The following is a 26,253-nucleotide window of genomic DNA, read 5'->3' as shown; positions in this document are numbered from 1 at the left end:
GGCTGGGGAGGGGCTCCCTGTGCAACTGCGCCTGAGACCCGGAGGGTGTGCGCCCACAGAGGGGCGGCGAGGAGAGAACGTGTTTGGGGCGCCCTAGGGGCGGAGGGAATGGGGCTGGGGCAGGGCGAGCGGGGTGCAGGTGGCCCCAGCGCGCTGGGCAGGGCCAGGTCCTCTGGGACTTGGCAGGGAGATGTTTTCAAATTGCAACTAGAAGTCCTTTCAGGATGTCTAAGCAGAGGGATGACACGATCCAGCTCATGCTGGAAGAAAGGCCTCAGGTTTCCCGTGGGGAAGGGGCTGTCGCGAGGGGAGAGCGGAAGTTTGGAAAGACGGGCAGGGATTGTAGCGGTCGGGGTGGAGGGGGGATGGCTCTTCTACTATTTTTTGAAATTGTTAATATCTTCCATATTATTACTCATCTTTTCATTATGTACAATTATATGCCAATAAAAGAAATGAGCCGTTGTCTAGAAACAGTAAAGTTCCCAACCTTGATTGAAGAATCGAAAGCCTGAGTGGAAAGATTAAACTTGACCCTGCCCTGTGAGGAGCAGGTGCTCTGGAAGAGGGCGAGCGTCGTTTTTGTCTACAGTGCATTCAGGCACCAGGTCCCCTTTGAATTTTGGACGGGAACTCTCACATATCCTGTATCCTGCTGCCCTGGGAGAGAAAGCAATAAGAAGAAAAACGGGGGGAGGCCGGATTCCTAATCAGCAGGGGTTTATCCAATGGCAGAGTCAGTCCTGCCCCGGAGTTTAGAAGCGGGGCGAGCCGAGGCGTGCCCGAGCTCCCCTGCGCTCGGCGCCCCTCGAGGCCTGTCCCGGCGCTCGGCGCCCGTGCTGGGCCCTCCAGGTCTGCGGGCACGCTCAGGACCCCCGGGGTGATCTGCCAAGCGGGCACGGAGCGTGGGCAGCCACGGCTCTCACCGGCTCCGTGGCGGGGCGGGCAGGGCCCGGGTCTTGCCTCAGAAACACACCCGAGGAGGCTTTCTGCCTTCTCTTCCTATAGAGTGAAACTGCTGACATGCTCCTCTTAGATTTTATTTGACAGTTTTAGGGGGGAGGCCCAGGAATCTACCTGTCAAACGTTGCAGTGCAGGGCCATGGGGGTCCACTGGGTTTAAGGGGGACTGTTCTAGAATCGGGGGCCCTGAGCTCTGTGACAGCTCCCACCTCTGTTGGTGGGCCACGTCCCCGGCCCAAACTCCTCCTCTATACACAGGGCGCCTAACAGTTGCTCATGCCCTCCCTCGTGGGCCCGTGGCCTGGACCAGGCTCAGAAGGTGAATTTGGGTGGGAGAGAGCTTTGTAAACCACGAATGCCGGCAGAAACCTGTAGAGAAGAGTTTTCTTCTTCTCCTTGGCTGCGGGTTGCTCCTCGTTTTCCAGAACTTTCAGCGCTGGCAAGCCCCAGGCCCTCCTCTTCCCTCTCCTGCGCCCTCTACCGTGACCTGCTGTATACAGGGCGTGGCTTCCGCTCTGGCCCAGGGACACCACGGCCTTCCTTCTCTTGTCCTTGGGTCTCCGCGTTAAGCGCTGGCTCTTCTGGGAATGCCTGGCGGCCGCCCTCTCCAAGGCCCTGGCTTTCTTGTACTTCCTTTTTCAGTCTAAATGTTGCCCCCACTGAAGCCTGCAATGGCCATCCCCTCACTTTCTAGCACATTCTTTGTTAATTATCTGCATAATAGTTATCGCTCTGATGTTTTCCTCCCTCCGTGCCCTCTCCTTCCCTTCCTTCCTTCTTTCCACCCTCCCCTTCTTCTTTCCTCCTGGTCTTCACCTTAGCTTTATGCTCCCGAGAGCAGAGCCCTTGTCCGCCTCAGGCATGCAGCTGAACCTGGAGCAGTGCCCTGGGCACAGCGATCCTCCGTAAACCGGGGGGCCCGAACGCTGTCCTGTCTGCCCTTGGAGGGGGCTGCACCCAGCCTGGCCTGCACCGGGAAAGGCTCAGCCCCAAGTCCTCGCCCCCACCCCGTTTTGCCTTTCAGAGGCTGGCGTTGGCCTGGGCATCGGCCTGTGCAGCGTCCCCTACTTCCAGTGCATCTCGGGCATCTTCATCCACACGCTCTCTCCAGGGTCCGTGGCGCACCTGGACGGGCGGCTCCGGTAGGTCCTTATTTCTGTTTTGGAGCAGATCCCCCATTTACAGCAGAAGAAAGACTTACCTGAGAACACCAGGAGATGGCTTTGGAGAGGAAACGATGCGGCCGGGGCCCAGGGCCAGGTGGCTCAAAGTGGACCCTGGGCCAGCAGCCACAGGAGCTTGTTGGAAATGCAGAATCTCAGGCCCGGCCCCAGACCTGCTGAGCCAGACTCTGCCTTGTCCCAAGATCCCTGGAGATAGGACGCACATTACAGTTAAGAAGCACTGTCGCTGAAATGGAAAGCATGAAGTCAACACACTAATTCAGATTTAACTAATACAGAGTTTATAGTTGCCTAAACAAGGGCTTTGATCAGGTTTACCTGTGCACTCTTTATGGGAAAAGTAGCTTCCTAAGCAAATCAGTATAAACAATTTTATCTTAGCATAAACAAAATACTTTCGGGCACTGCAGGTACACTTCTTTACAAATAACTTCTAGGACAAGTATGAATCTAATTTTACTGTAGAGCCCATTTCACCATGATCTGGATTCAGTAAGACCCTGTTGTCCTAGCATAACTGGCTGTGATATTTTATACTCACTCTTACATTCATTTACAGTAAAATATATTTTCTCTCAAGGCATCATATTGAGTGAAATAAGCCAGACACAAAGGATAAATACAGTATGGTCTCACTTATATGAAATTAGCAGAATATGCATATTCATAAAGTCAGAAACTAGAATGCAGGTTACCAGGGGCTGGGTGGGGGAGGCAGAGGGAGTTAATGTTTAAATGTATGGAGTTTCTGTTTGGGGTGATGGAAAAGTTTTGGCGTGGACAATGGGGATGGAGGAACTACTTGGTGTATGTAATCAACACTAGTGAATTTTATATTCAAATAGGGATCGAAAGGGAAATTTTAGGCTGTATTTAAGTTACCACACACATACACTCGTCAAAACCCATAGAACATGAAGAGTGAACCCAATGTAACAGTGCACTAAAATTAATAGCATAATTATAAGAATGTTGTTTCATGGATTGTAACAAAGTTACCACACTGATGCAAAATGTTAAAATAGGGAAAGCTGCGTGGGTGAAATGGGGATATATGGGAACATTGCACTTTCTGTATGTTTCTGTAAATTTACAACCACTCTAATAAATAGAAGTACATATATATATATATTTATTTCCTCTCTTTCTCCCTTTCTCTCTTCCTCTCTCCCTGGATTTGGGCTCTGCTATATCAGGAGAGTCTTGCTATGTTAGGTTTCACTATAATTGCAGTACAAGCAATGGCAAGTTCCACTGAGGGTGGTCCCTGGTTGGAGCTTCTCAGTTAGAGATGGATTTGTTGTTGCTGTCATCTGCAGGATGGTAACAGCTGACTTACTGAGCCTCTGTTCTCTTACAACTGTATGGTCAGGATGATTAGTTTAGTTGAAATACACTCAGACAGCGAGCATCTCCTTCCTAAGCCTGCAACTGGGTTGGGATTGTTTTAGAAGCTTCCGCATTCCTTGGTGCTTGGTGCTGTATGACAGTGGTCTCTGGTGAAATCAGGAGACATGGGTACTTTTTAGCAAGGATACAGGTGGACCAATTCAGCAGAAATGTCAAGGAAGGAAGCTGCTGACCACAGAGGCAGGAGCATAAAATCAGGTCAGGAGACCCGAGTTCCAGTCCTGGCCCTGCCAATAACTAGGGAGGCTGGAGTGCCTCAGGTACCCCCGCCAGCCCCCTCCCTGCTTCTGTACTGAAATGCAGCTGTGCTGATTTGTTGACTTATTGTCCATGCCACTTTCACTTTGCAGTGGCAGGGTTGAGTAGTTGCTACACAGACCATAAGTTTGTCAACTCCTGAGCTAGGTCTTATCAGGGACATCATGTCATTCCCTGTGCCTCAGTTTACTCATCTGTGAAACAAAGGTGCTGGTTTGTACAAATCCTCCAGGCATCAGTGGGACCCTGTCTTCTCTACCTCGGTTTTTTCTGTTTGGCTTGCTGGTAACCTCCTTCCCACCTTATGTCTACAGTGAACTCCAGAGTCTTCTCTCCCTTCTTGCCTGCAGAACCTCAACTCTCCTGCCCGGTTATTTCTTCTCTACCTTCTAGCAATCCTATCCAGTCCTTGCTCCTGACCATTCCACATATGGGAACACAGAGGCACAGAGAGGAAGCAAAGGGTTAAACATTCTGTGACAATTGAGGAGCACGATGCTATTTCATGATTCTCTCTCCCTCTTCAACATCAGGCACCTGATCTGAATGGGCATAGTTGAATGGGAAAGGGGGACTGGAAAGGTAAAAGAGGAAATTCTGTTAATACTGGCCCACTTCTGGGAATGAACTGTCTCCCACTCTCTGCAGTGAAGGGCATCCTGCCTTGGTTTGTCCTGGGCATTTGCAGCGGCTGCTTTCTGGGTTGTAGCAACAGCCCAGCCAGCAGGGGTGCCAAGGACGTGGCAGGATGACGCGCTCGCTGACGGCCGCCTGCTGGTGCTTTTGCAGGTGTGGCGACGAGATGGTGGAGGTCAATGACGCCCCTGTGCGCTGCATGACGCTCAATGACGTCTACGCCGTGCTGAGGCACTGCAGTCCCGGCCCCGTCCCCATCCTCGTTAGCCGACACCCAGACCCGCAGGTAACACCCCGCCGCTGGCCCACTTTTCCCCGGGATCACCCTTCCAGTTGGCATATTGAAATAAGGAATGGATAAGAGCAGAGCCGTTGCTGGCTGGGATGGGGCCTGACCTTCTAAGAACCTGTTCCAAGTGTCTGTGACCACAGGTGTCTGCTGCAAAGGTTCATTGATAAACTCGTAGATCCCAGAGGTGACTGGCCTTAGCTCGAGGAAGCTCTTGCAGTTGGGTTACAAGTTCTAGGACAGGAAATTCTGGTCCTGGGTTCCTGCTGGTAGATTTAAGAGAGTCATTCCTTCACTCCTGAGAACTCACTGTGGACATGCCAGGAGCGAGGCACTTAGGTAAGAGTTATGTGGGTTCGTAGCGCACAGTCCTGCCCTCCAGAAGCTCATGGTCTAGTTGGAGAGCCGGACATAGAAATAACTGAAGTGCAGAGTGGTAAGTGCTATGGGATCTCAGGAGGGATACAGAAGGGAAGGGATGATAAAGCAAGAAATGTGAGCAGGTTATTTCCATGAGGCAAAGAATTTGAGGACAGTCACTCCAGGCCCATACCTCTGAAGCGATGGGGTCACGGTGGAAGGGCGAGTTCTATGTGGCTGGGAGGCAGGGTACTGGGCGAGATTGGCGAGGCCCTGGGGTTACCTTGTGAAGAGCTTTAGACAGGATGCTCTGGAGTCTGAAGTTTATTCTGTGGGCAGCAAGGATCCAGGGCAGGCCTGTAGCCATATGTGACATGTTCAGATGTCTTTGTTGTTCACCTTTAATGGCATTGCAGAGGAAGGAAGGAGATGATGAAGTCTTGAACTAAACCCTGGATATGCAAAGAGATTAGCGAGGAAGAGGCAACAATGCTTATTGGCTGGCTGGCTCGCTCTGGGGTAGCAGAGAGGAAGGAGCCCAGGGTGCCTGGAGCATTTCTAGAGGGAAAGACAGATTGGTGGTAACAGGATAAAGAAAAGACGAGGAGGAGCAGGCTTGGGAGGGATGTGAAGGCCTCAGGGTGGGACGTGATGAGACCGAGGTGCTCTGGGTGTCCAGCTGGAGATGTCCCGTGGCTGCTGGTGACTGGTACGGAAGATACTGGTTGGAGCGAGACTTGGCAGGTGGAGCCACAGGTCATTTTGGGGGACTTCGTGAGAATCACCACCACTATGTAGTTCTCAGACTGTGCTAGGCATGTTTGCTGAAGACATGACGTATATATAGTGGCATTTAGCTATAGTGCCAACTTCTGCAGGAAGTACCATTATTCCCCCTGCTTCACAGATGGGGAAGCTGAGGCTTAGAAAGGAGAAGAAACTTACCCAGTGGGGGGTTATTCAGCGCAGCAGCTGGGATTCAAGCTCACATGAATCAGATTCCAAAGCCTGTGCTCGGAACCAACTAATTCCCAGGTTTCTAGTGAAAATGAGACAAAGAAAGGAGTAATGTGGCAGAGCAACAGCTACCCTGAGTAGTGGAATTCACTACAGCCCCATTCCGTTATCAAGCACTGGCTGCGGATAAGCACACGAGGGAGGGGCAGATTTCTTACTTAAGGTAAACAAATGATTAGCCGAAATCCCTGGCCAATAGAAGTGAAGGAGTCTCCATTTTTTCATGCCTTTTGGTGCTCTTGGGCACTTGGTGAAAAGAGCCATGGAGCAGGTGTCCAGAGCTGGGATATACGCAGTGGCGCCTGACCTCGTGGCGTGCTGGCGGGAGAGGTAGGCAGGTGCCAAGACAGGCCATGGCAAGTGAGGGCCACGGGTGTGATGGAGTCAGGGGCCCAGCTCTCAGACAAAGGAGCCACGTCGTAAAGGACATGCAGGAGTTGGAGCAGCAGAGAAGAGCTGGCAACAGTGCTCCAGGCAGGAGAGACCCCATGGGCACAGGTAACGGGGGAGAGAGGAGAGAGCCCAGGGCTTGGCTTCAGATTGCCTGGCTCAGGTGCAGCTCTGTTCGTTACCTTTGGTGACCCTGGACAATTCTTCTAGGCTCTCGGAGCCTCGGGTTCCTCAACTCTGAAGTGGGGACAGTTTCTTGACCTTAGAGCATTGTTTTTGATGGTAACGATCATCTCTGTAGTGTTTGCCATGTGCCAGGCATTGTGCCCAACCCTTTGAAAGGATTTCTCTTTTAAAACCTCTCAATCTTCATTGGGAAGTAGGTTCTATCCTTATCTCTCTTTTAAAGAAGAAATGTAGGCTTAGAAGGCTAAGTAACTTGTCTAAGAGTACACAACTAGCAAAAGGAGGGACTGGGCCTTGAACACAAGTCTGACTCCAAAGCTCATACTCTTACTTCTCTAAAGTGACTATTGTCCCATCGGCACAACAGATGATGTGATGGCCATGGTTATGACCTTGATGATGGTGAATAGAGATGACGATGTCATGGCAGCATTGCCAAGAGTAGAAGAGCCCTCAGAGCTAAACCATGAAGTAGAAAGTTTACCTAGAATTTTGCAGCAAGTAGCAGGGAGGACGTTGGAGGGTTGAGAGAGACCATTTAGGAAATACCTTTATTGAAAGGTTTTGGACTTGTGTCACTGCTACCCAGGGTATTTCGGGAAGTGGAATTTGCCAGCTATTTGCAGAGTGGGCTGAAAGGGAACAAACTAGAATCCAGGGGCCCAGGCTGGGAGCCGGTCCTGGTCCCAATGCAGGATGCCAGGCCCCTTGTTTGAGGAGGTGACGTGATGTCTCCTAGGTCTCGGAACAGAAACTCCAAGAAGCCGTGGCCCAGGCCGTGGAGAACAACAAATTTGGAAAGGAGAGACATCAGTGGAGTCTGGAAGGTAAAGGAAACGGTGGACTTGGACTTGAAATATCTTTGCCTTCTTAGAACGCTTTGGGTTTAACTCAGCCTCTACCCCAGGGATGTATAAGAACAACCCTCAGAGCATGGGACACAGACGAGGGCGGAAAGCTGCAGCCACCAGCCAAGTTTGGCTCACATTTTTGCTTTGTTTGGGAGGCATAGGATTCCAGATTTTATGTCACCTATGCTGTACCATTTCCATTCACCCAATATGCTTACACTTAGGAAAAAAATGCAAAGAAAATCATCAAAATCTTGACAGAGGTTGCCTCCGATGGTTAGGACTGCAGGTGAATCTTTCCTTCATTCCTTCCTTCTTGTTACTGAGTTTCTCTAAAGAAGAGGCATTATTTTATATCCAGGGAAAAGCAACAGAAAATTCTCACTGAAGGGCATTTGATAGGAGTTTCGCTAGCTTTGGTTATCTCCTCAGACAGGTGCTCCTCTCCACGGGGGTCCCTGGATGTCCCACTAGGCAACCTGGAATTTGGGCAAGAGGCTGGGATTCATTCACTCCCACTCCCTTGCTGGGTGATTCTAGAAAAGGGACACTCCTGACAGCTTACCGCTAGCCTAAGAGCCTCCCAAGGAAGGCATTAGAGTTGGGAAGGATGTGGCAGGTGGGGGTGGGCCCAGAAGCCAGGTGAAGGGCTGGATGGGGCGATGGCTAAGAAGGGGTGATTTTCAGACCCCATTCCATCTGTGCCTGGGAAGGTCGCCTCTGGGAACAAGGTTCAAGAGGCCTTCACAGACATTCCCTGTCTTTGATATTGAGCCTCAGAGCAAGCACAGCGACCCCAGAACTCTTCTGCCTATTTTACAGATGAGGAAATGGAGCCTTGCAGGTTGGGCTCCTCAGGAGGCAGATTCTGTGGTGGAACTTCGCGTGCAGGACGATTATTAGGGACAGTCCTTGGGCTCAGCATCTGGGGAAGGATGCAGGAGGCCAGGGGGAGGAGTCTGCCTGAGATGCGGGCTCTGCAGCTCCAGTCAACGCCTGGAGCCCTGGAGCTGAAAGAGTTGAGCTAAGCTTCTGCCCAACTTTGAGTCTCCCTGAGCTGGGCAGAAGTGGGTGGGCCTTAGCTGCCCCATCTCCTGCAGTCCTTGGGATGGGCTGGCCCCTGGGGCGAGGCAGGTGTCTGGAGCTGAGGCCATCCCTGGAGGGATCGACAGCCAGAGGCGGCCGGCCCATGGCGCTCCCTGCCGCTGGGTAGCCAGCCCTTCCCAGCTGGGTGCCTGGGCAGTGCATCTCGGTGTCCCTCGCACGGGGGCTCAGCAAGGCGAATGGTTTGCCCATAGCATCCTACAGCTCAGCAGCAACCAAACCTGAGATGGCCAGGCTCCAAGTTCAAGCTGACCGCCTGGCGGGCGGTGCGCTGTCTTGACTGTGCCAGGCAGGGTCACGGTGTCTTTCTCTCTCGGAGCTCAGCTTGTGCTTCCGACGCAGGTGTCAAAAGGCTGGAGAGCAGCTGGCACGGGCGGCCCGCCTTGGAGAAGGAGCGGGAGAAGAACTCGGCACCCCCGCATCGCAGGGCGCAGAAGGTCATGGTCCGCTCCAGCAGCGACAGCAGCTACATGTCGGGGTCGCCCGGGGGGAGCCCCAGCAGCGGCTGCGGCAGCGAGCAGCAGCCCCCTGAGCCGGATGTCAGCGCGCACGGCCCCAGCCCGCCCCTTGGGCGGGAGCCAGGGGTGCCGTCCTCGGCAGCGTCCAGGCCACCCCAGGAGAGCCCGGACGGCCACCCCCCGCTGAGACTGAAGAAATCCTTCGAGATTTTGGTGCGAAAGCCCACGTCCTCCAAGCCCAAGCCTCCACCCAGAAAATACTTCAAAAGTGACAGCGACCGCCAGAGGGGTCTGCAGGAGAGAGAGGACTGCTTATGCCCACCTGGGCACGCCTTGGCCACCAGCGGCCAGGTAAGGTGGCCAGGTGGGTGGATGCTCTCCCGAGCGAGCACGGCTGTCTGTGGGTGTCAGGCGCGGGGTGAGCCGGGACAGAAGGAAGAGGCCCCTTCTCCGTTACTAGAAAGCAGAGGCTCGAGCCAGGCTTAGGGCCGACACGGGCTTGGCGGACCCAACCTCGAAGGCCCCGTCCTGCTCCTTGGCTTCTGGGTTCCCGTCCTTAACCCACGGGAATTTAAGGGTCATTTTCCGTGGCTCCTGCAGAGCTGCTTTGGGCCATTCTGTGAGGGAGGGGCCGGCACCTCTGTACTGGAATCTTTGGGTGCTCTGTGCAGAGATTTCAGCCGTCCTGCCTGAAGCACGCCAAGGCGCGGAGCTCGCTGTCCCCTTCTCCGAGGGAGAGGACTCACGCACCTGCGGGGCACCTGCGCCCGTTTCTTCCCATTCCTCAGTGGCAGAGCCCTGGGGGGCTGAACCTGCTCCCAGCCTCGGTCTCCCTGTTGCTCCTCAGGGCCAGGCTTCGTGGCTGCCTCGACGGGCACCCCGCTTCTGTGAGGTGCTGACAGTCTCGGGCTCGAGGTGCTCCTTGCAGTGGCTCTTCCTGCACCCTCGCTCTCCATCTCTCCAGCACCCTCCCACCGCCTTTAAGGGAGGCAGAGCGCGAGGCCAGGCAGCCGCTGGCCCCTGAGCCACTCTACTCCCGGGCACAGTATATGGCACTTTGTGGGTATCGTCTCGGTTGATCCTGGGGGCCACCTGGGGCTGAGGGGCCCAACGACACAGAAGGAAAGGAGGCCGGGGTCATGCGGCAGGTGGGCCGTCGAGGCAGGTTTCAGCCGGGGCTGGGCTGCCCCCAGTCTCTCACTGATGACTTCCCCCGACACTGCCTTATATTCTCACCCCAGCAGCTGCTGGGGTATCCTGTCTAATCTGCAGTAAGGGCCAGCAAACCTCAGGAGTGCGGAGAGGGCGTGGGTTTGGAGACTGGGGCCTTGAGTGGGAAGGGGTGAAAGTGAAGAGACGGGCAGGAAGCCGGCGTGCGAAAAGGGAAGTGCAGCGGCGCCGAGAGCAGGCAGGATGTGGCCGGCTCAGCAGGGCAGGCCGGCAGGATGTGGCCGGCTCAGCAGGGCAGGCCGGAGGCGGGAGGCGGACGTGCTCCCCCTGCCCTCCTCCAGGAGGCAGCTGTTTCATCGCCTTGGGCCTGAGGCCTGTGAGGAGCGAGCGGGCTGAGGAGCCAGGCTTTTTGTCCAGGAGACGGGTGGGGTGCCCGTGCGGGTCTGCCCGGTTCCGGGTGAGGGCAGGGCCACGTGTAGGGAGGGGGCATCCCCCCGGGAGGCGGCCGGAAGAGGAGGCTGCGGGAAGGCCAGGCGCTTCCACAGGGTGTCCTCGCCGGCAGCCTCTCCTCACCTCCGGCCCCCTGTCCTGGCCCACCACAGTCCATCCTCCCACCCGTGGCTCTGTCCCAGCCTGGAGGTCGTTTGGCAGCAGCTCTCCTCTGTCCGTCTGCTTTGCCCATGTGGCCAGCAGGCCCTTCTACAGCCCAGACCCCTTCCCAAAGCGCAAGCCGCTCAAGGCCAGCGTGTGAAGCCTGCTTTCACTGGGTGTGGGGGGCACAGATGGTAGGGTGTAGCCCAGGGCAGGGGAGGGTGATAGCCCGACAGAACGAGGAAATGGAGGACTTGACGTCGCTCTTAAGGTTCCTTGGGGATTGCTGCTGCTGGGGATTTCTCACTGCCTGTTTCGTTCCTTGGCCCCTTAAAAATCTATCTATGCATTGGTTCTATCTACCCAAAAATCTCTGTATCTTCTATACTTATCAATCAATCCATCTATGTATCATCTACGTTGTCTATCATCTATCATTTCTTTATCTTCTGTCTACCTTATCTATCATTTCTCTATCATTTCTCTATCCTTTATCTACTTACCTATCATTTATCTATTTCACTATCATTTCTCTAGCTACCTATCATTTACCTTATCTATCGTTTCTCTCTCATTTCTCTATTTTCTATCTATCTATCTGTCTGTCTGTCTATTTACCTACCTACCTAATCTTTGACTATCATTCTCTACAGGCTCTCAAGACCCTTCTCAAACTGCTAATGGACAACCCCCAAATCTCTCCCATCTACTGTACTGTAGTTCAAGGGGACTTAACTTCCACAACCGCAGTAATCTTCAGGATATCTTCTTCAATGAAGGAGAAATTCTCTCCCTTCTAGAAAATCACTCAAACTATCACCCAGGTTTAAAATAACATTCTCCCCCTCCGTGCTAAGTTCACATCTCTGTCCCCCTTTCCTTCTTTCTCCTCTCTTCTCCTCTCTTGTCCACCAAGCACAGTGCCAGGAAATACCATCCAAAGAAAACCTTGAGAAACACCAAATCTATTTCAGGAGCTAATTTAAAATAACTTCCCATGATGAGGAGGTGATGTCAGATGTATCGATTAAAAGACAAAACCTTTGTGTCTGTTCCAAGATGCAAAGTTGCTTTGACTCCTGTGGCTGGTAATGAGAATGCCTGCCTGTAAAATGCTGAGGATCCTTGGATGTAGACAGATGACACCTTAACAGTTGTTCCTAGCTGGGTGAAATTAAATTTCCGCTATGTTATTTTTCCTTTATGATGAGTCCCTAAGACACCATCAGCCTATTATTTTAAGCTTCTTATGCTATGGCCAAACCTTGCTTTTCCAAAGGGCTGTTTTAGGAAGCCCCATATTCCTTCGAGCTGATGACTCTCTCAGCATTTCCACAAAGCTCGCCTAAAGCTCAGCTCTACACAAGAGGACTTGGGCTGAGGCAGGGAGCACTTCAGAATGTTTTGCAAATACATGTCAAACTTTTGTAGATGCTTCCTCCCCAAAGAATGTTTATTGTCAGTGTAGATAGTAGACTCCAGCCCGTGGACATGTGCCGTTTCCTTCTCCTTCCTCCACTCCCAGGCTGGGAGCCTGCCGCCTTGCCCAGGAGGCCACTGTCCCATCTGGCGCGGCAACGAATGGGACGGGGGCAGAGGAGCAAAGCTTGGATGGCCATTTCCACGGTGCCCGCCTTCTCGCTCTTTTTTCCTGAGAAGGCATCATGATGCTCCTTCCTCTGTGTGTGTGTCTATCTTTCTGGAATGCTCTCGTTCCCCCTAGAAAATTCTTGTTTTATTTTTTCCAAGAACCAGACAAAAAGCCCTTCTCTAGGGAAGCCTTCTCCACCTCTGGGCAGAACTGGGTTCTGACAGCATCTTATCCAATCTATAGTATAATCCAAACTCTGTTCACATATGATAGAATTATTTGGTGCTTGGCGCATTTCCCTCCCAGGAGCCTGAAGCTGCTCCCACGCCCAGTGAGGGAAACCAATTCTGGAAGAGATTGCATCTGCTCCTGCAGGTGCTGCAGAGGAGGGCAGCGGCCTGGGGGCTAAGGACCGGCCATTGGTCGCAGTGTCTTACTGAGTAGTTAAGTAATGGCCAAGTCGGAGGACGCTGTTGACAAATACTTTGCTCTGAGCGTTGTAACCGTAACTGGAGAAGCCCAGATGGGGCCCTCTGCTCCCTCGTTTCAACAGTGCCCGGTGCCCCCCGGGGAGGGTGGTTAGCCAGGAGTCAGTGGGAAGGAAAGCGGCTCCAGCGCCCTTCCACGTCCCCAGGCTCTCTTCCCTCTAGGTGAGCCCAGCATCCTCATGTCTGCCGAGAGCACGGGCTCCTGTCCCAGGTACCAGTTTGTTGAGAGGAAAGGGATGCTGGAGCCCCAGGAGGGGCTGGCTCTGTGGGCCAGGAAAGGGCCCTCTTCACGCTGTCCCTGAGGAGCCTCTCACCTGAAGCCGCTTCGGATCCGCTCCCCGGGCCCCATCAAAGGGCGCGCGGCCCGCTCGCCGCGGCAGGCTGCCGTTTTGACACGGCTCGCTTCCTGTTTACACCACAGGAAGCGCGAGAGCAGCCGCCACGGCTGCCACTGCCACGGGAGGACGCGGCGGCGAGAGGCCCGTGCTCCGCTGCCCCCTGTGCGGCCCGCGGAGCCGCCACGCAGACGGCCCCCTGCACCTGCACAGGGGACGAGCCCGGGAGGAGGGCAGGCGCGTCGGGACCCTGCCGAGAAGGGCCTCGGGACAGAGGCCAGGAAGGTGAGTTGGCCTGAGGACCGCTTGCTCTGCAGGGGCAGGGTGGCTGCGCTTGGGCCGACCAGCCAGGCAGGTCAGTGGGGCAGGTCAGTGGGGGCTGCCCGGGGTGCCCTGGTGGGAAACCCAGTTGGATCCGTGAGCCTGCAGAGGTGGCAGTGGGGGGCGAGTGTAAATGAGGGGATGCAGGCCAATCCCGAGAGTGGACTGGAGGGTGAAACCCGCAGGAAGAGGGTCAGACACGCCCAAGCCATCCCGGCTCTAGAACACCACTTTTCAGCATGGGGCGTTCTGCATTTCCAAGAGGCTGTCAGATAAGTATGCGTGGCGTTTCCCTGGTGCGCCCACCTCCACGCCGTGGGTAGAAAGAGTACGTGGGAAGACACATTTGGAGGAGCTCAGGCATGAGCTGAATACTTAGTCGTGTGCTAGGAAGAGTCAAGAGGAGCAGGCAGGAAGCGTGGCTCTGCCTTTCACGACCCGGGTGGTTCCGGGCAACTTACTTAGCCTTTGTCACCAGCAAAGCGTGGGGTAGCACCCAGAACCCTACCCGAGTCTGTGCTGCAAGCATGGGCTGCAGGCTGGCCGCACGCGTCCCTGCTGGGTGCTGGGAGAGATGGGGAGGAGAGAGGCCAGCTCCCCCATCAAGGAGGGCCTGGGGAAAGCAGAGAAATCAATAAGCAGGCTACCCACGGAATGCCGGTTTGAGAAATACTGCATACATCGGCTCCCGGAGGGTTAGCTGACAGACGGATGGGAAGCTCCGGCCGGCTCGCCCCTCCTCCTCCATGCTCTCTTCCTTAGTCATCCTAGTTGAGCAAGGCCCAGGGGACGTGGTTTCTACCAGCAAGCGCTGCACACCCACGTTTGCACAGGGCTTGCCTGCAGAACCTGCGCCTCCTGGTTCTCACAGCAGCAGAGCATTTTGTACACACAGGAACAGGTGGGGGCGGCGGGGCGCACTCGTCCAGGTCCTGGATTCGGTCAGAACCAGCCAGGCCTTTCGGATCACACAGAGCTCCTTGGATACCATCAAGGCTTAATGCCCTGCGCAGTTTGCCTCCCTTGAGGCCTGGCATTGAGGCGTGGGACAGGAGGGGCCCGTCCCCCTTAAACTGGGCTGCATTCCTGTAACGGATAACCCCAACACACAAAACCCGGGCAGCAGGCTCTTTCTTGCCAGCCCCAGAGGCCGTGGCGTGGTTGCACGTTGGCTGGCCTTCCTGGCCGGGCGGGCTTGGGTGCCAGCCTCCCTCTGTGTCTCCCACATCGCGCAGACGGGATGCTGGGTCCGTGCTGGCGTCCATGAGCGACCCCCTCTGCTGCCCGCTGGGGTGAAGGGCTGAGCTAGGCAGGGCACATGCCTGAGGTCGTGGCCACATCACAGAGCAGGATACGTAGAGAATGGGAACCTGCAGAGCTCCTCCAACTCCCAGTGCCCAGCTTTTGTAAAGCTCCACAGGTTCCAATGTGCAGCCAAGGTTGAGAACTACTGAGCTGCTTTCTACCTGGAACCTTTTCATAGGCTCTCTAGGTACCCAAGACACCCCTTTGCTGCACCAGCTGATTAATTAACTGCATGTAGGGAGAGGTGCAAATTCACATGACCTCAGGGCCTGTGGCTGAGTGAAGGTGTGAACTGCTACCTGGAGAGGCAGAGGACGAGGAGGGGGTAAGCTGCAGCTGTGCCCCTGCTGGAGGCCTCCCACTGCCTTTTTTTTTTTTTTTCGTTCTATGATGTCTTTATTTTTTTTAAAATGTTACATTCAAAAAATATAAGAGGTTCCCATATACCCCACACCCATCCCACCCCATTCTTTCCACACTGACCTCTTTCATCACGGCACATTCATTGCATTTGGTGAATACATCTTGGAGCACTGCTGCACCACATGGATAGTAGTTTGCATTGTAGTTTACACTCTCCCAAAGTCCATTCAGTGGGTTATGGCAGGATATATAATGTCCAGCATCTGTCCCTGCAATATCACTCAGGACAACTCCAAATCCTGAAAATGCCCCCACATCTCATCTCTTCTTCCCTCTCCCTGCCCTTGGCAACTATCATGGCCACTTTCTCCACATCGATGCTACAGTTTCTTCCATTACTAGTCACAGTAGTTCCATAGAATATCAGGAAGTCCACTCTAATCCATACTCTATTCCTTCATCCTGTGGACCCTGGGATGGTGATGTCCACTCCACCTCTATATCAAGAGGGAGCTTAGATCCCACATGGCTAATGGATGCAGTTCTCCTGCTGGAAGCTGTAGGCACTCTCAGCTCCCTGGTGTGGTGGTCGACCTTACTGACGTGGGTGGTCATTAAAAACATGGCTGCTCATGGGTGGCCTCTGGCAGAAGTGCTTAAGAGCTAAGAGAATGGCTTTAGCTTTGACGTTTTCAGTGAGCTATTTGGGAAGCAGTGGACAGGACCCGAACATGGGCAGGCAGGAGGCCTCAGCTCTGCTGCCACCCAGCCCTTGGCCCTTCTGAGACGCTGCATCCCACACCTGTAGAATGCCGAGACGGGACCCGATGTTCCCAGAGAGCCCTCTCCGCCTTACGGTGCTGGGGTGCGATGAAGTCCATGCCCGCCCTGGTTCTGTGGCCCTGCCTGTTGGCACATCAGGCAGGTGCCTGGGAACCTGCCCACGTGCCAGGCGCCTCTCCGAGCCCCTCTCGCGCTGCAGCTTGGACCACAGAAGGTGTAACGCACAGCTATTGCCTTGTTTCTGCTTCCTAGTGACTCACACATCCCCTGTCAAACACCCGCTGCTTAAGAGGCAGGCTCGGATGGACTATAGCCTCGACGCGGCAGCCGACGACCCTTGGGTTAGGATTTCTGACTGCATCAAAAACTTATTTAGCCCCATCATGAGCGAGAACCACGGCCACCTGCCGCTGCAGCCCAGGGTCAGCCTGGGTGAGGAGGGTCACCCCGACGGGCCCGCGCCAAAGCCAGACACCGCCTGCGGCACTCCCCAAGCCTGCAAGCCAGCAGACAGCAGCGCCGGGAAGAAGGGGCCTCCCGTGGCTCCCAAGCCGGCCTGGTTCCGCCAAAGCTTGAAAGGTTTGCGGAATCGCACCCCGGACCCAAAAAGGCTGCCCGATGGGGCGGCGTCCACCCAGCCCGCACCCACATCCAGGGAGCCCCCCGGGCTCCCCACGCGGGCCGCTGCCTCCTCCATCAAGCAGAGAATCAGCTCCTTTGAGACCTTCGGCTCTTCTTCACGGCCCAGCAGAGGAGCCGAGGGCCTGAGCCTCCAGGCCTCCTTTGGCGGCCCAGCGAAGCCTCCCGGGAAGCAAGAGGCAGGACGGGGGCCAGGCCCCCTTGTGCGAGGTGCCCCGGCCACCGCTGAGCGACCGGAGCAAGAGCTGCTGTCCCCGGGCTCCCCCGCAGCCCCCGAGGCTGGCGGCCCGCGTGCCCCTGAGTCCCCTCCCCCGGGGCTGCAGCCCATGCAGAAAACCTGCCCCCTGGACGCAGACCCCCTCCTGAGGCTGCTGTCCGCGAAGACGGTGGACTCGCAAGGCCCGGTGGTCAAGATGCCAAGCCAGCGGGCGCGAAGCTTTCCCCTGAGCAGGACGCAGCTGAGTGAGGCGACGCTGCCCGAGGAGAGGACCAGTAAGCTCTACGCCATCAGCAGCCGGGTCTCCTTGGCTGTCATGAGCTCCCTGCTGTGCCTCCCGGCCTCGGTCTCCGGGGGCCAGGCTCCTTGCATCTCCCCGGAGGCAACCTCCCCGGCGCCGTCCTCCGGCGAAGACCCCGCAGCAGGCTGTTCCACTGAAAGCCAGGCCTCGGACCCCGGCTTCTCGCTCAAGTGAGTGTCTCCCCCTGGTGCCTCTCTGCATCTTCCTTGTCTTTCTTGTGGTCCTCAGCTTCCTTGGTTTTATAACTCATTTTATTTTGTTTTATTTTATTTTATTTATCACCCCCGCCCCCAGTTGCCTGTTCTCTGTGTCCATTCATTGTGTGTTCTTCTGTGTCTGCTTGTATTCTTGTCAGCAGCACCGGGAATCTGTGTCTCTTTTTGTTGCGTCATCTTGCTGTGTCAGCTCTCCTTGTGTGTGATGCCACTCCTGGGCAGGCTGCACTTTCTTTGGCGTTGGGCGGCTCTCCTTATGGGGCACACTCCTTGCACGTGGGGCTCCCCTACGCGGGGGACACCCCTGCGTGGCACAGCACTCCTTGCGTGCATCAGCACTGCACCTGGGCCAGCTCCACACGGGTCAGGAGTCCCTGGGTTTGAATCCTGGACCTCCCATGGGTAGGTGTACACTCTATCTGTTGAGACAAATCTGTTTCCCTATAACTCATTTTAAAATGTCTCAGATAAAAGCATCCCTGCTCTTCCTGTATGTGTCTGAGTGTGGACATGTGTCTGTGTGATGCACACCTGTCTTGCACACAGAGGAGTGTTCCCAACAGTAGGTGTTGGGAGGGGTGGGAAGTGGGGAGGAGACTGGTCCTGGGGGAGGTCAGCTCCCACTGACATGTCCCGCCGTGACACAGGCTGACCAGACCGGGCCACAGGCTTCTCCCAGAGGTGCCCACTTGGCCTCTGTGGGTGACTCACTTCCGCCTCCTGGGCTGAGGATGTCTGGGCTCCAGACTCAGCCGGAGGCTCCCGACCATGGGCAGGTTCCTTTCACACCCACCGTCACCTCTGGGTGAAATGAGGAGGTGGCCTCGGCCTGCCTCAAGGGCCCGAGGGGCCCCTCAGTGTGGCCTGGGCTCCCGCTCAGGGCCGGGGCTTGTTCTTCCCCTGTCTAGCAGAGCAGCTTGCATGTAGCGTTTTCCTTATTGTCTTCTGCTCCTGAGAAATGTTTGGGCACTGCTGGGAAGGAGCACGGGGGCCCCTTGATGACATGCCCAGGACAGGGTCTAAAGAGCCAGAGCAGCCCGTGCATGGTGGGAAGAGGCCGTCGGCCGCAGCCCGGCCACACACGGGGTTCCCAGCCATTTGCTCCTCCAGGCTGAGAGCCTGTCCTCCAGGGGAAACCAGCAGGCACACCATTAGGATGAGGGGCGAGCCCCCTTCACCTGCTAGCGGCAGACAGTGACGTTCAGAGGGAGGCAAGGGCCCCTCTTGCTGGAACTGCCGATTCTAGCAAAACCCCAAGCATAACTAGAAAAACGAGCTGCGTATACCGAGATGAGCTGAGAAGACAGACAAGGCGGCCGGGCTAAGTGGGCACGTTTGGGGGCTAATGCTGGCCAGCCAGGGGCTGACAGCTCTGTGAAAGACGGCAGAGGTGAGGCTGGGTGCCTTGGTGGTCTAGCTGAGGCAGTCGCGTCGCCTGTCCAAAATGTCTGGTGCACTCCAGAAAGGAGCGCTGAGGTTTCTGACCTGGATTTTGGAGATGGAATAGGCTGAGCTGGGACTGCGAATGCCGGATCGTGACATTTCCCAGCTGTGTGGCCATAGAGAAGTATTTTCCTGTCTCAGCCTGTGGAGAGAGCGAACGTCTATGCATAGATTGGCTGCATCAAATGATAGAATGCGCTTAAGTGCCTAGCACCTTGCCTGGAATAGAGTCGATAGGCAATAAAAGTTCACTTTTACGAATACTGTTCAAACCGTGTGCCGTCTCCCCCTCTGGAAGCCTCTCGGAGCTGAGAGAATACACAGAGGGTCTGGCTGAGCCCAAGCAAGCGGACGACTTGGACCACTGTGGCACCCCGTCCGGCCAGTCGGTCATCTCCCTGCTGAGCGCGGAGGAGCTAAAGAAGCTCATCGAGGAAGTGAAGGTTCTGGATGAAGCCACGCTAAAGGTAGGTTTCCTTCGCAAGCATTTAAGTGACCCAGGCCTTATTGGGGGCCCCGCGGTCAGGTCATTTGGGCCGGAGGGGCAGCCCCCTGTCCCTTGCGCTCAGAAGGCGGCCCCGGGAGCGGACCTCGGGCCACGTTATCCCCTGCCTGGCGGAGGGACGCCCTATCACCTGGCCCGGTAAGACCTGCCATTTCAGGGCCTTTAAGGTTGATGGAGTGCTTTCAATACATTGTCTTGGTGCATCTTTCCGGCCCTGAGATGAAGGAGAAAGGGGAGGCTCGGGAATCAGTGCACTTGGTGGCAGAGTCTAGTTGCATGACCCAGGGGCTCCCGGCCCGGCAGAGCCGCCGGTGAGCTCCGCCGAGCTTCCAGGGTTTTCTGACGCCCGCTGGGAGCTGCAGGATCGCAGGGCTCTCAGGGGCCCCGGCTTCCGTCAAGTCATTCTGAAAGTTGCACTTCTCGTATGTTCTCCGAGGCGGGGGTGGGGGAGCAGCTGGGGAGAGCTGGGGCGCGGCCTTCCGGCGCACCTGAGCCCTCCAGGAAAAGGAAGAGGAGACCCCCCCCTTTTCCACACGAGGAGGACCCCCCAGTCACGGCCCCTGGGCAGCCAGTCCTCCCCTGGGCTCTCACCCCCCCCCCACCTGCTCTGGGCCCAGCTTCCCTGGGGCCCTTCTCTGCTCAAGGTAAATAATGGAGTGTTGTGTAAATAACTGCCTAGGGTCCAACTGGGAGAATATTTACTTTCAAATTTGGCAAGAGCCTCCTACAGGGCAATTAACGTGCTGCTTGCGTAACTGCTGGGAGCCTTGTGGGCTAGCGCCGGGGCTGGTCACGGCAGTCTTTCTGAGTCTTGGGGACTCCAATGGCATTGATGTGGAAAAAGTGGCCATGGTGCCTGCTGGGTGCAGGGAATGGGAGGAAGAGATGAGATGTGGAGGCATTTTTGGGACTTGGAGATGTCCTGGGTGGTGCTGCAGGGACAATTGCCGGACATTCTATGTCCTCCCATGGCCCACTGGATGGAACATGGGAGAGTGTGGGCTCTGGTGTGGACCACAGGCCATGGGGCGCAGCGATGCCCAGAAATGTACTCACCAGATGCAATGGATGTGTCATGATGATGGGGGAGAGTGTTACTGTGGGGGGAGTGATGGGGTGAATGGGGACCTCATATTTTTTGAATGTAATATTTTAAAAAAAATGAATAAAATAAAATTTAAAGAAAGTTAAAAAAACAAAACAAAACAACAAAGGACCTTAGAGCCAGCTGCAAGGCAGGTTTGCTGATGCACCTGGCAAGTGAGTTTTTAGGCAGTTTACTCCCTAGAGCCAAGGTCATAAATGGGTAGCCTGAAAGCCACATGCAGCAGATCCATTTTATTGCCCTTTCATGGTGTTTTGTTGTTTTGTTTTAATTATGAGTTTGAAACATAGAAGTTGGCTGTAGAATCTGAATCAAAACCCGGATCTCGGGCTTTTCTTTTTCACAAAAGGACTCACCTGGTGGCACTGGGCAGCAGTGTGTTGCCACGCAGCCCCTGCCCCTTTGGGGCTGAGGTGCTCTCGGCAGTTCCCAGCGTACCTGAAAGCCTCCTCCCTGCCCACTCTGCTCACTCCAGCTACCTTCCTGACCCCTTAGGCCCTTGCATCTGAGACCCGGCTCTAGGCAGTGCCCAGGGGTGGTGCCGGCGGCTCCAGAGCCCACATCCAGCTAGGAAGTTCCCTGTGCCTGGGGGGCTCCGGTGTGTGGTCCAGGGCGAGAAGACTGCCGCGCCTGTGGAGGGGCAGGGGCCAGAAGGAGCCAGAAGCTTCTGCAGACAGGGCTGAGCCGGGCTTTGCTGGCCCCAAGTCCCACAGCCTTCTCCTGTGCCACGGTGGTCTGAAGTGGGAAAGCCAGGAGAAGGCTGGCCAAGCTGGGCTGTGCCATCAAATCAGCCTGACTCTAAAGTCTCTTTTTAAATCGCCACACTGTTGCATTTCAGGTGTTTCTTAATACATGCATATTTCACTCTGCAGCAACTGGACAGCATCCACGTCACCATCCTGCACAAGGAGGAGGGCGCCGGCCTGGGGTTCAGCTTGGCAGGAGGGGTGGATCTAGAAAACAAGGTGATCACGGTGAGTGGCCCGGCGACGGCGCGTGGCTCCAGGAAGGGGGCCCCGGGCTGGGGCGCCGAGGACTGCGGGACCCCAGGCTGGGGGGCGGACCTGAGGGCGGGGTACTTTCGGGGGCTCTTGCCATCTGCTGGTAATAGTCGCGTTCCTATGACCTCACATTTGACCCTCCTCATTAGCCTTAATTTAACGAAGGGGTTCTTTGCGCACCCCAAGCAACTTTAAAAGACAAGTCCAATGAAATCGGCATCACGTGTGGAGCTTTAGGAATCGTCACAGCTCTCTCAGTGTCACTCCAGCACTACCGAGTCAGAATTTCCCAAGGCGGAGCCTCGGATGTTTAAAAAATCCAAATGACCTTTTATTCAGCCCCCTGTCTATCCCTGTGAAAATAGAGACCAGTAGCAGCCAGTGAACACTGAGGGAAGAATGACTGATGACCTCAGGGGTGCATATTTTTAGGGACTACAGCCCAGATTGCAAACGTGGCCCAGCACACCTGGAAAGAACGGGGCCTCGGGTCCCATCCGGGGGCTGCTCTCCTGGCTTTGCCCACCCGGGCGGTTGGGAAGGACGGGGTCCGCGCCGGCCAGAGGCAGCAGCAGTCACACAAACCAGGACACACAGCCGGAGGCCTCGGCACAAGGCCCGGCCCGAGTCCACTCGGGAGGGGAGCAGGGCTGGCTCCTTGTGCGCCCTTTCCTGAGGTGTGCGCAGCTTGCTCAGAAGCCTGCCTGACCCAGGTGGCTTTCTGGCCATCCCGTCTTCGTGAACCGAGCTGTGCATTCCTCTAAAGCTGAGCGCGTCTGAATTTCCTGGCCCGGCTGACAATATCTTGCAGTTCACAGCCCCGGGGTGCAGGGGACAGGCCACACCTCTTGAAATGGTAACTGGGGGCATTCCAGGCGGTCCCTGCAGGGCCGATGGCGTGAGAGCAGCAGCTTCCTCGATCGCGTTACCAGTTAGAGACCACAGATGAGCACATCGGGCCAGGAGGGTCTGTTTCTGTCACCAAGCCTGCAGTAGACTATAATTAAGAGGTCCCCGCTGGTGCAGTTACTTCCTACTTGAGAAGAAACTGGAGCTTGCCCGCGGGGTTTTGCTCTGCTATTAGGCAGCCCTCTCTGCACCCCATCTGGCCGTTCCCCCCCGAGACCTCACGGCCTCTTCTCCAAGCAGGAGGAAGCAGTGGACGCTGGCTGAGCACACGCACGAAACTTCCTCTTTTTCCTTCTGCATTTGAGTACTTCTACCCACTTCCGGATTCATTAAAAGGGAACTGACGTTGAGCACCAACTACGACCAAGTGCCGTGCTGGGTACATGCTGAGGCATTGTCCAAATGAATCCTCGCGACACCTCAGGCTGGGGAGGTGGTGTTGATGCTACTTTTATAGATGAGGGAACTGCAATTGAGAGCGCAGGTGCTGCTTATTTGGGCCTTGTAGTTTCTCCATCACCAGAACCACTTAGGGAAACAAAGAGTCTTGCTCACACGCTGTTAGCAAAGCAGCACGTAGCACATTTTAGGGATTGCCCGTGCATGCCACCACTTCTTCCTCTAAAATGTGCGCATTAGGCTGACCTTACTGGAGAAGCTGAATGAAGCAGACATGAGATGATTTCCTCCAACACGTCTTGCAGAAAGGGAGGCAAAGTGGTGACTGGGGCTAAAGCACAAGGGTTTCTCTACAAGATGTTGAAATGCCCAGACTATCCAGGATGGCGTTTCTTCAAGTGCATTGTGTAGGACCTGAGAATGTCTCCAAGAAAAAACGGTTCCTGGCTCAAACACTTTGAGAATCCTGTATTATTCCGCCTGTTCTTGGAGATCTACTATGCCAATGTGCATTGTAGAGGCTCTAACATAAATATGTTTTAACTGTGGACATTTTCAGAGCTTTTGTCTAACCCAATGCTCCCCAAGTTTCTTTGACCTCAGAAACCTTTTCCTACACAATAACTATTGCCACAGAACCAGTGCTTCCAGTAAACTGGAAAATGCAGATCCAGGCAGGAAGGCAAAGGTGTTAACTGGAGTGCTAATAGGACTGTAGTGATTTAGTCGCGGGCACTGTGTTGGGAAGGATTCTGAGGGTCCATCTCGCCATCACTAATGGTGACACCTGCTCTGGACAAAAGAGGGAACTCTGGCCCCCGGGTCATGGCTTCATTTCCTTTGGCCTTAAATATGCTCTAGGTCTGACTTCCTCTGGTTTGCCCAGGTTCACCGAGTATTCCCGGACGGGTTGGCCGCCCAGGAAGGGACTATCCAGAAGGGCAATGAGGTTCTTTCCATTAACGGCAAGTCGCTCAAGGGCGCCACGCACAACGACGCCCTGGCCATCCTCCGCCAAGCTCGGGACCCGAGGCAAGCGGTGATTGTCACCAGGAGGCTGGCGGCCACGCCCGACCTGGGCTCCTCCACCGACTCTGTAGCCTCCGCGTCCACCACCAGTGACGTTTCCGTGGAATCCAGTAAGTTCTCCCTGCGCTCCTGAAGCCCCCTGGGTCCTGGGGCCTCTGATCCCCCCCCAGGGGCCAGCCCTGGCGGGGCAGCTCAGCACTGTGTGGCCCCAAGCAGGCGCGGCCTGCCTCGTCTGCGGTGCGAGGGCGTGTCTGGGTGCACCTGTCCACGCGCCAGGGCGGCGGGCAGCGTCAGCCTCTGTGTTTCTCTCGGCAGCAGAGGCCACGGTCTGCACGGTGACGCTGGAGAAGACTCCTGCCGGGCTGGGCTTCAGCCTGGAAGGAGGAAGGGGCTCCCTCCACGGAGACAAGCCGCTCACTGTGAACAGGATTTTCAAAGGTGCGGTGTGCATCTCTTTGCATTCTCTCCACTTGCGGGCAGGTGTCCCACGGGCCTCTTAAGAGGCACGCAGGCCTTCCTGGGGCTGCATTCTGCTTTTCCTCTTTTTCCTCCTGGGCTCAGACACCCCCACAACCTCTCATTTTGAGACATGAAGCGGTTAAGCCCTGACTTTGGTACAGCGAGGCAGGGCTGGGGTGACGTGAGTGAGGCACTGGCCTGAAGGCACAAAAGTTAAGGGGGTATCAAAATACTCAGTCGCCAAGATTAAAAATATTTCAGGCAATATTTTTAAAAAAATCAAAATGAATGCCAAAAATCCATGATGAGCAAAAGTAGCAAAATTTTAAACGAAGGGAGGATTTGGTCCTGCACTTGCCTGACTCACCCTCGCCTGCCTCACCCTAGTCTAGGAGCCATTGGCAAATGCCGTGATGTTCTTTTGCGCCACGGGTGGGGATGGAAGCCAACCTGAAGTGGGGATCATCTGGATTTTCCCGAGAAAATCATGAATGACCTGTGGCTACCAGATAGGACAACCCCTGACTCTTTGCGGCTTCTCAACTCACAGAGCAAGGAGTTGTGGAGGGAGGAGCACTGGACGGGAGTCAAGTGGTCCAGCCCCAGCTCTGCCTCTAAATTTCTAAGTGACCCTTCCCTCTGGGCCTGAGGTGCCTCATCCACGAAAGGAAGTGCAGGTTTAATCTGAGTCCCAAGGGTCATTCCGGCTCTGCTTCCTGTTCTCCACCATCCCCTGTCGGCGATGGGTTTGGTTAGAGGAAGCTCCGCTGCGGCTGCTAAAACCCAAAGGGTAGACTGTCTCACCTGGCAGTTCTCTGGAATCCACGTTTATCAATTCTGGGGAAGATATTTTTGCTCTTGAAGGTTGACCTGGAATGGGCACGGGGTCTGGGGTCAAGAGACCTGGACTCCAGTGGGAGTTCTGCCACTGGTGGCAGCATGACCCCCGTCACTTTCCCACCCCAGTCCCATGTGCCTAGCCGGGAGGAGCCTGTCACCGGCAGGGGATGTGGCACTTTGGAATGTAGATTCGGGAGCCAGAAAGCCTGGGTTCAGATCTAAGCCCCATCACTCCGCAGCTCTGAACCCCTGGGCGGGTTAACTGGCCAAGGAGACTAAGGTTGACTCACTTGTGAAAAGGGAACGGATAATAGTATGCACCCCATGCATTATTGTCACAAACACAGGGCATTTAGCACGGTGCCTGCTGCATAATAATTGCCCAATACATTAAAAAAAAAACTTTTTTTAAATTTTTAATTAAAAATTTTAAAAAATTAATAGAACACAAGGAATGTTACATTAAAAAAAAAAACAAAAAACCATAAGAGGTTCCCATATAACCCACTCCCCACATCATTTTTGTAAATTCTACAATACATTTTAACTATAGCTGTTATGGTAATTATTATTTCTTGCTCTTCAGTATTGGTGACAATCACTGTGTCAAAGGAATGGGAAATTTTTCTTTCAGTGTAAACGGTACAACAGCACTGCTCCCACGAGCAGTTTGGAAAGCATGGGAGCCACCTAAGATTATGTCTTTATGTGGCCTTACAGAGGGGGTCCTTTATGTGGCCCAGGGGGTGTCGCCAGCTGTTCAGAGCAAAAGCATTGTGAAGATCTTGCATGAAAACTCACTCGCTCCCTTCCCTGAAGACATAGTGAGAAGAGGGGAGCTCGCACGTGAAGGGGGCGGCTGGGGCCCAGGGGCTTTGGGGAGGATTGGGCGCCCCCAGAGTCCTCTATGACCTCTGGAAGTCTCCCCAGGCAGGCTCTGGCTTGCAGCTGCCTGACAGCTGCCTCTCTCCCCTGGGACAACATGGGGTACATCTTTCTCAAGGACCACAGACACCTGGTGTCCCAACTTTCAAGAAACCTTTTTTTAAAAAATTTATTTATTTATTTCTCTCCCCTTCTCCCCCTGCCCCAGTTGTCTGTTCTCTGTGCCTATTTGCTGTGTGCTCTTTGTCTGCTT

General features: G+C 55.0%; 1 protein-coding gene across 1 annotated transcript in view; it reads left to right on the top strand.

Moving 5' to 3' along the window:
• The window catches only part of IL16 (interleukin 16), a 103,818-nt gene that overhangs the window by 76,609 nt on the left and 956 nt on the right, over positions 1-26,253 (top strand). Inside the window, exons 9-18 of the mRNA XM_004447702.5 lie at positions 1,988-2,105; positions 4,605-4,737; positions 7,433-7,520; positions 8,991-9,457; positions 13,368-13,566; positions 16,306-17,380; positions 19,167-19,335; positions 21,351-21,452; positions 23,674-23,926; positions 24,132-24,254. Coding sequence (XP_004447759.2) covers positions 1,988-2,105; positions 4,605-4,737; positions 7,433-7,520; positions 8,991-9,457; positions 13,368-13,566; positions 16,306-17,380; positions 19,167-19,335; positions 21,351-21,452; positions 23,674-23,926; positions 24,132-24,254 — 2,727 coding nt within the window. The remainder of the gene's footprint in view (positions 1-1,987; positions 2,106-4,604; positions 4,738-7,432; positions 7,521-8,990; positions 9,458-13,367; positions 13,567-16,305; positions 17,381-19,166; positions 19,336-21,350; positions 21,453-23,673; positions 23,927-24,131; positions 24,255-26,253) is intronic.

The sequence above is a fragment of the Dasypus novemcinctus genome, chromosome 3, assembly GCF_030445035.2.
Source record: "Dasypus novemcinctus isolate mDasNov1 chromosome 3, mDasNov1.1.hap2, whole genome shotgun sequence".
Classification (NCBI taxonomy): domain Eukaryota; kingdom Metazoa; phylum Chordata; class Mammalia; order Cingulata; family Dasypodidae; genus Dasypus; species Dasypus novemcinctus.
This window is presented reverse-complemented; position numbering and strand designations above follow the sequence as displayed.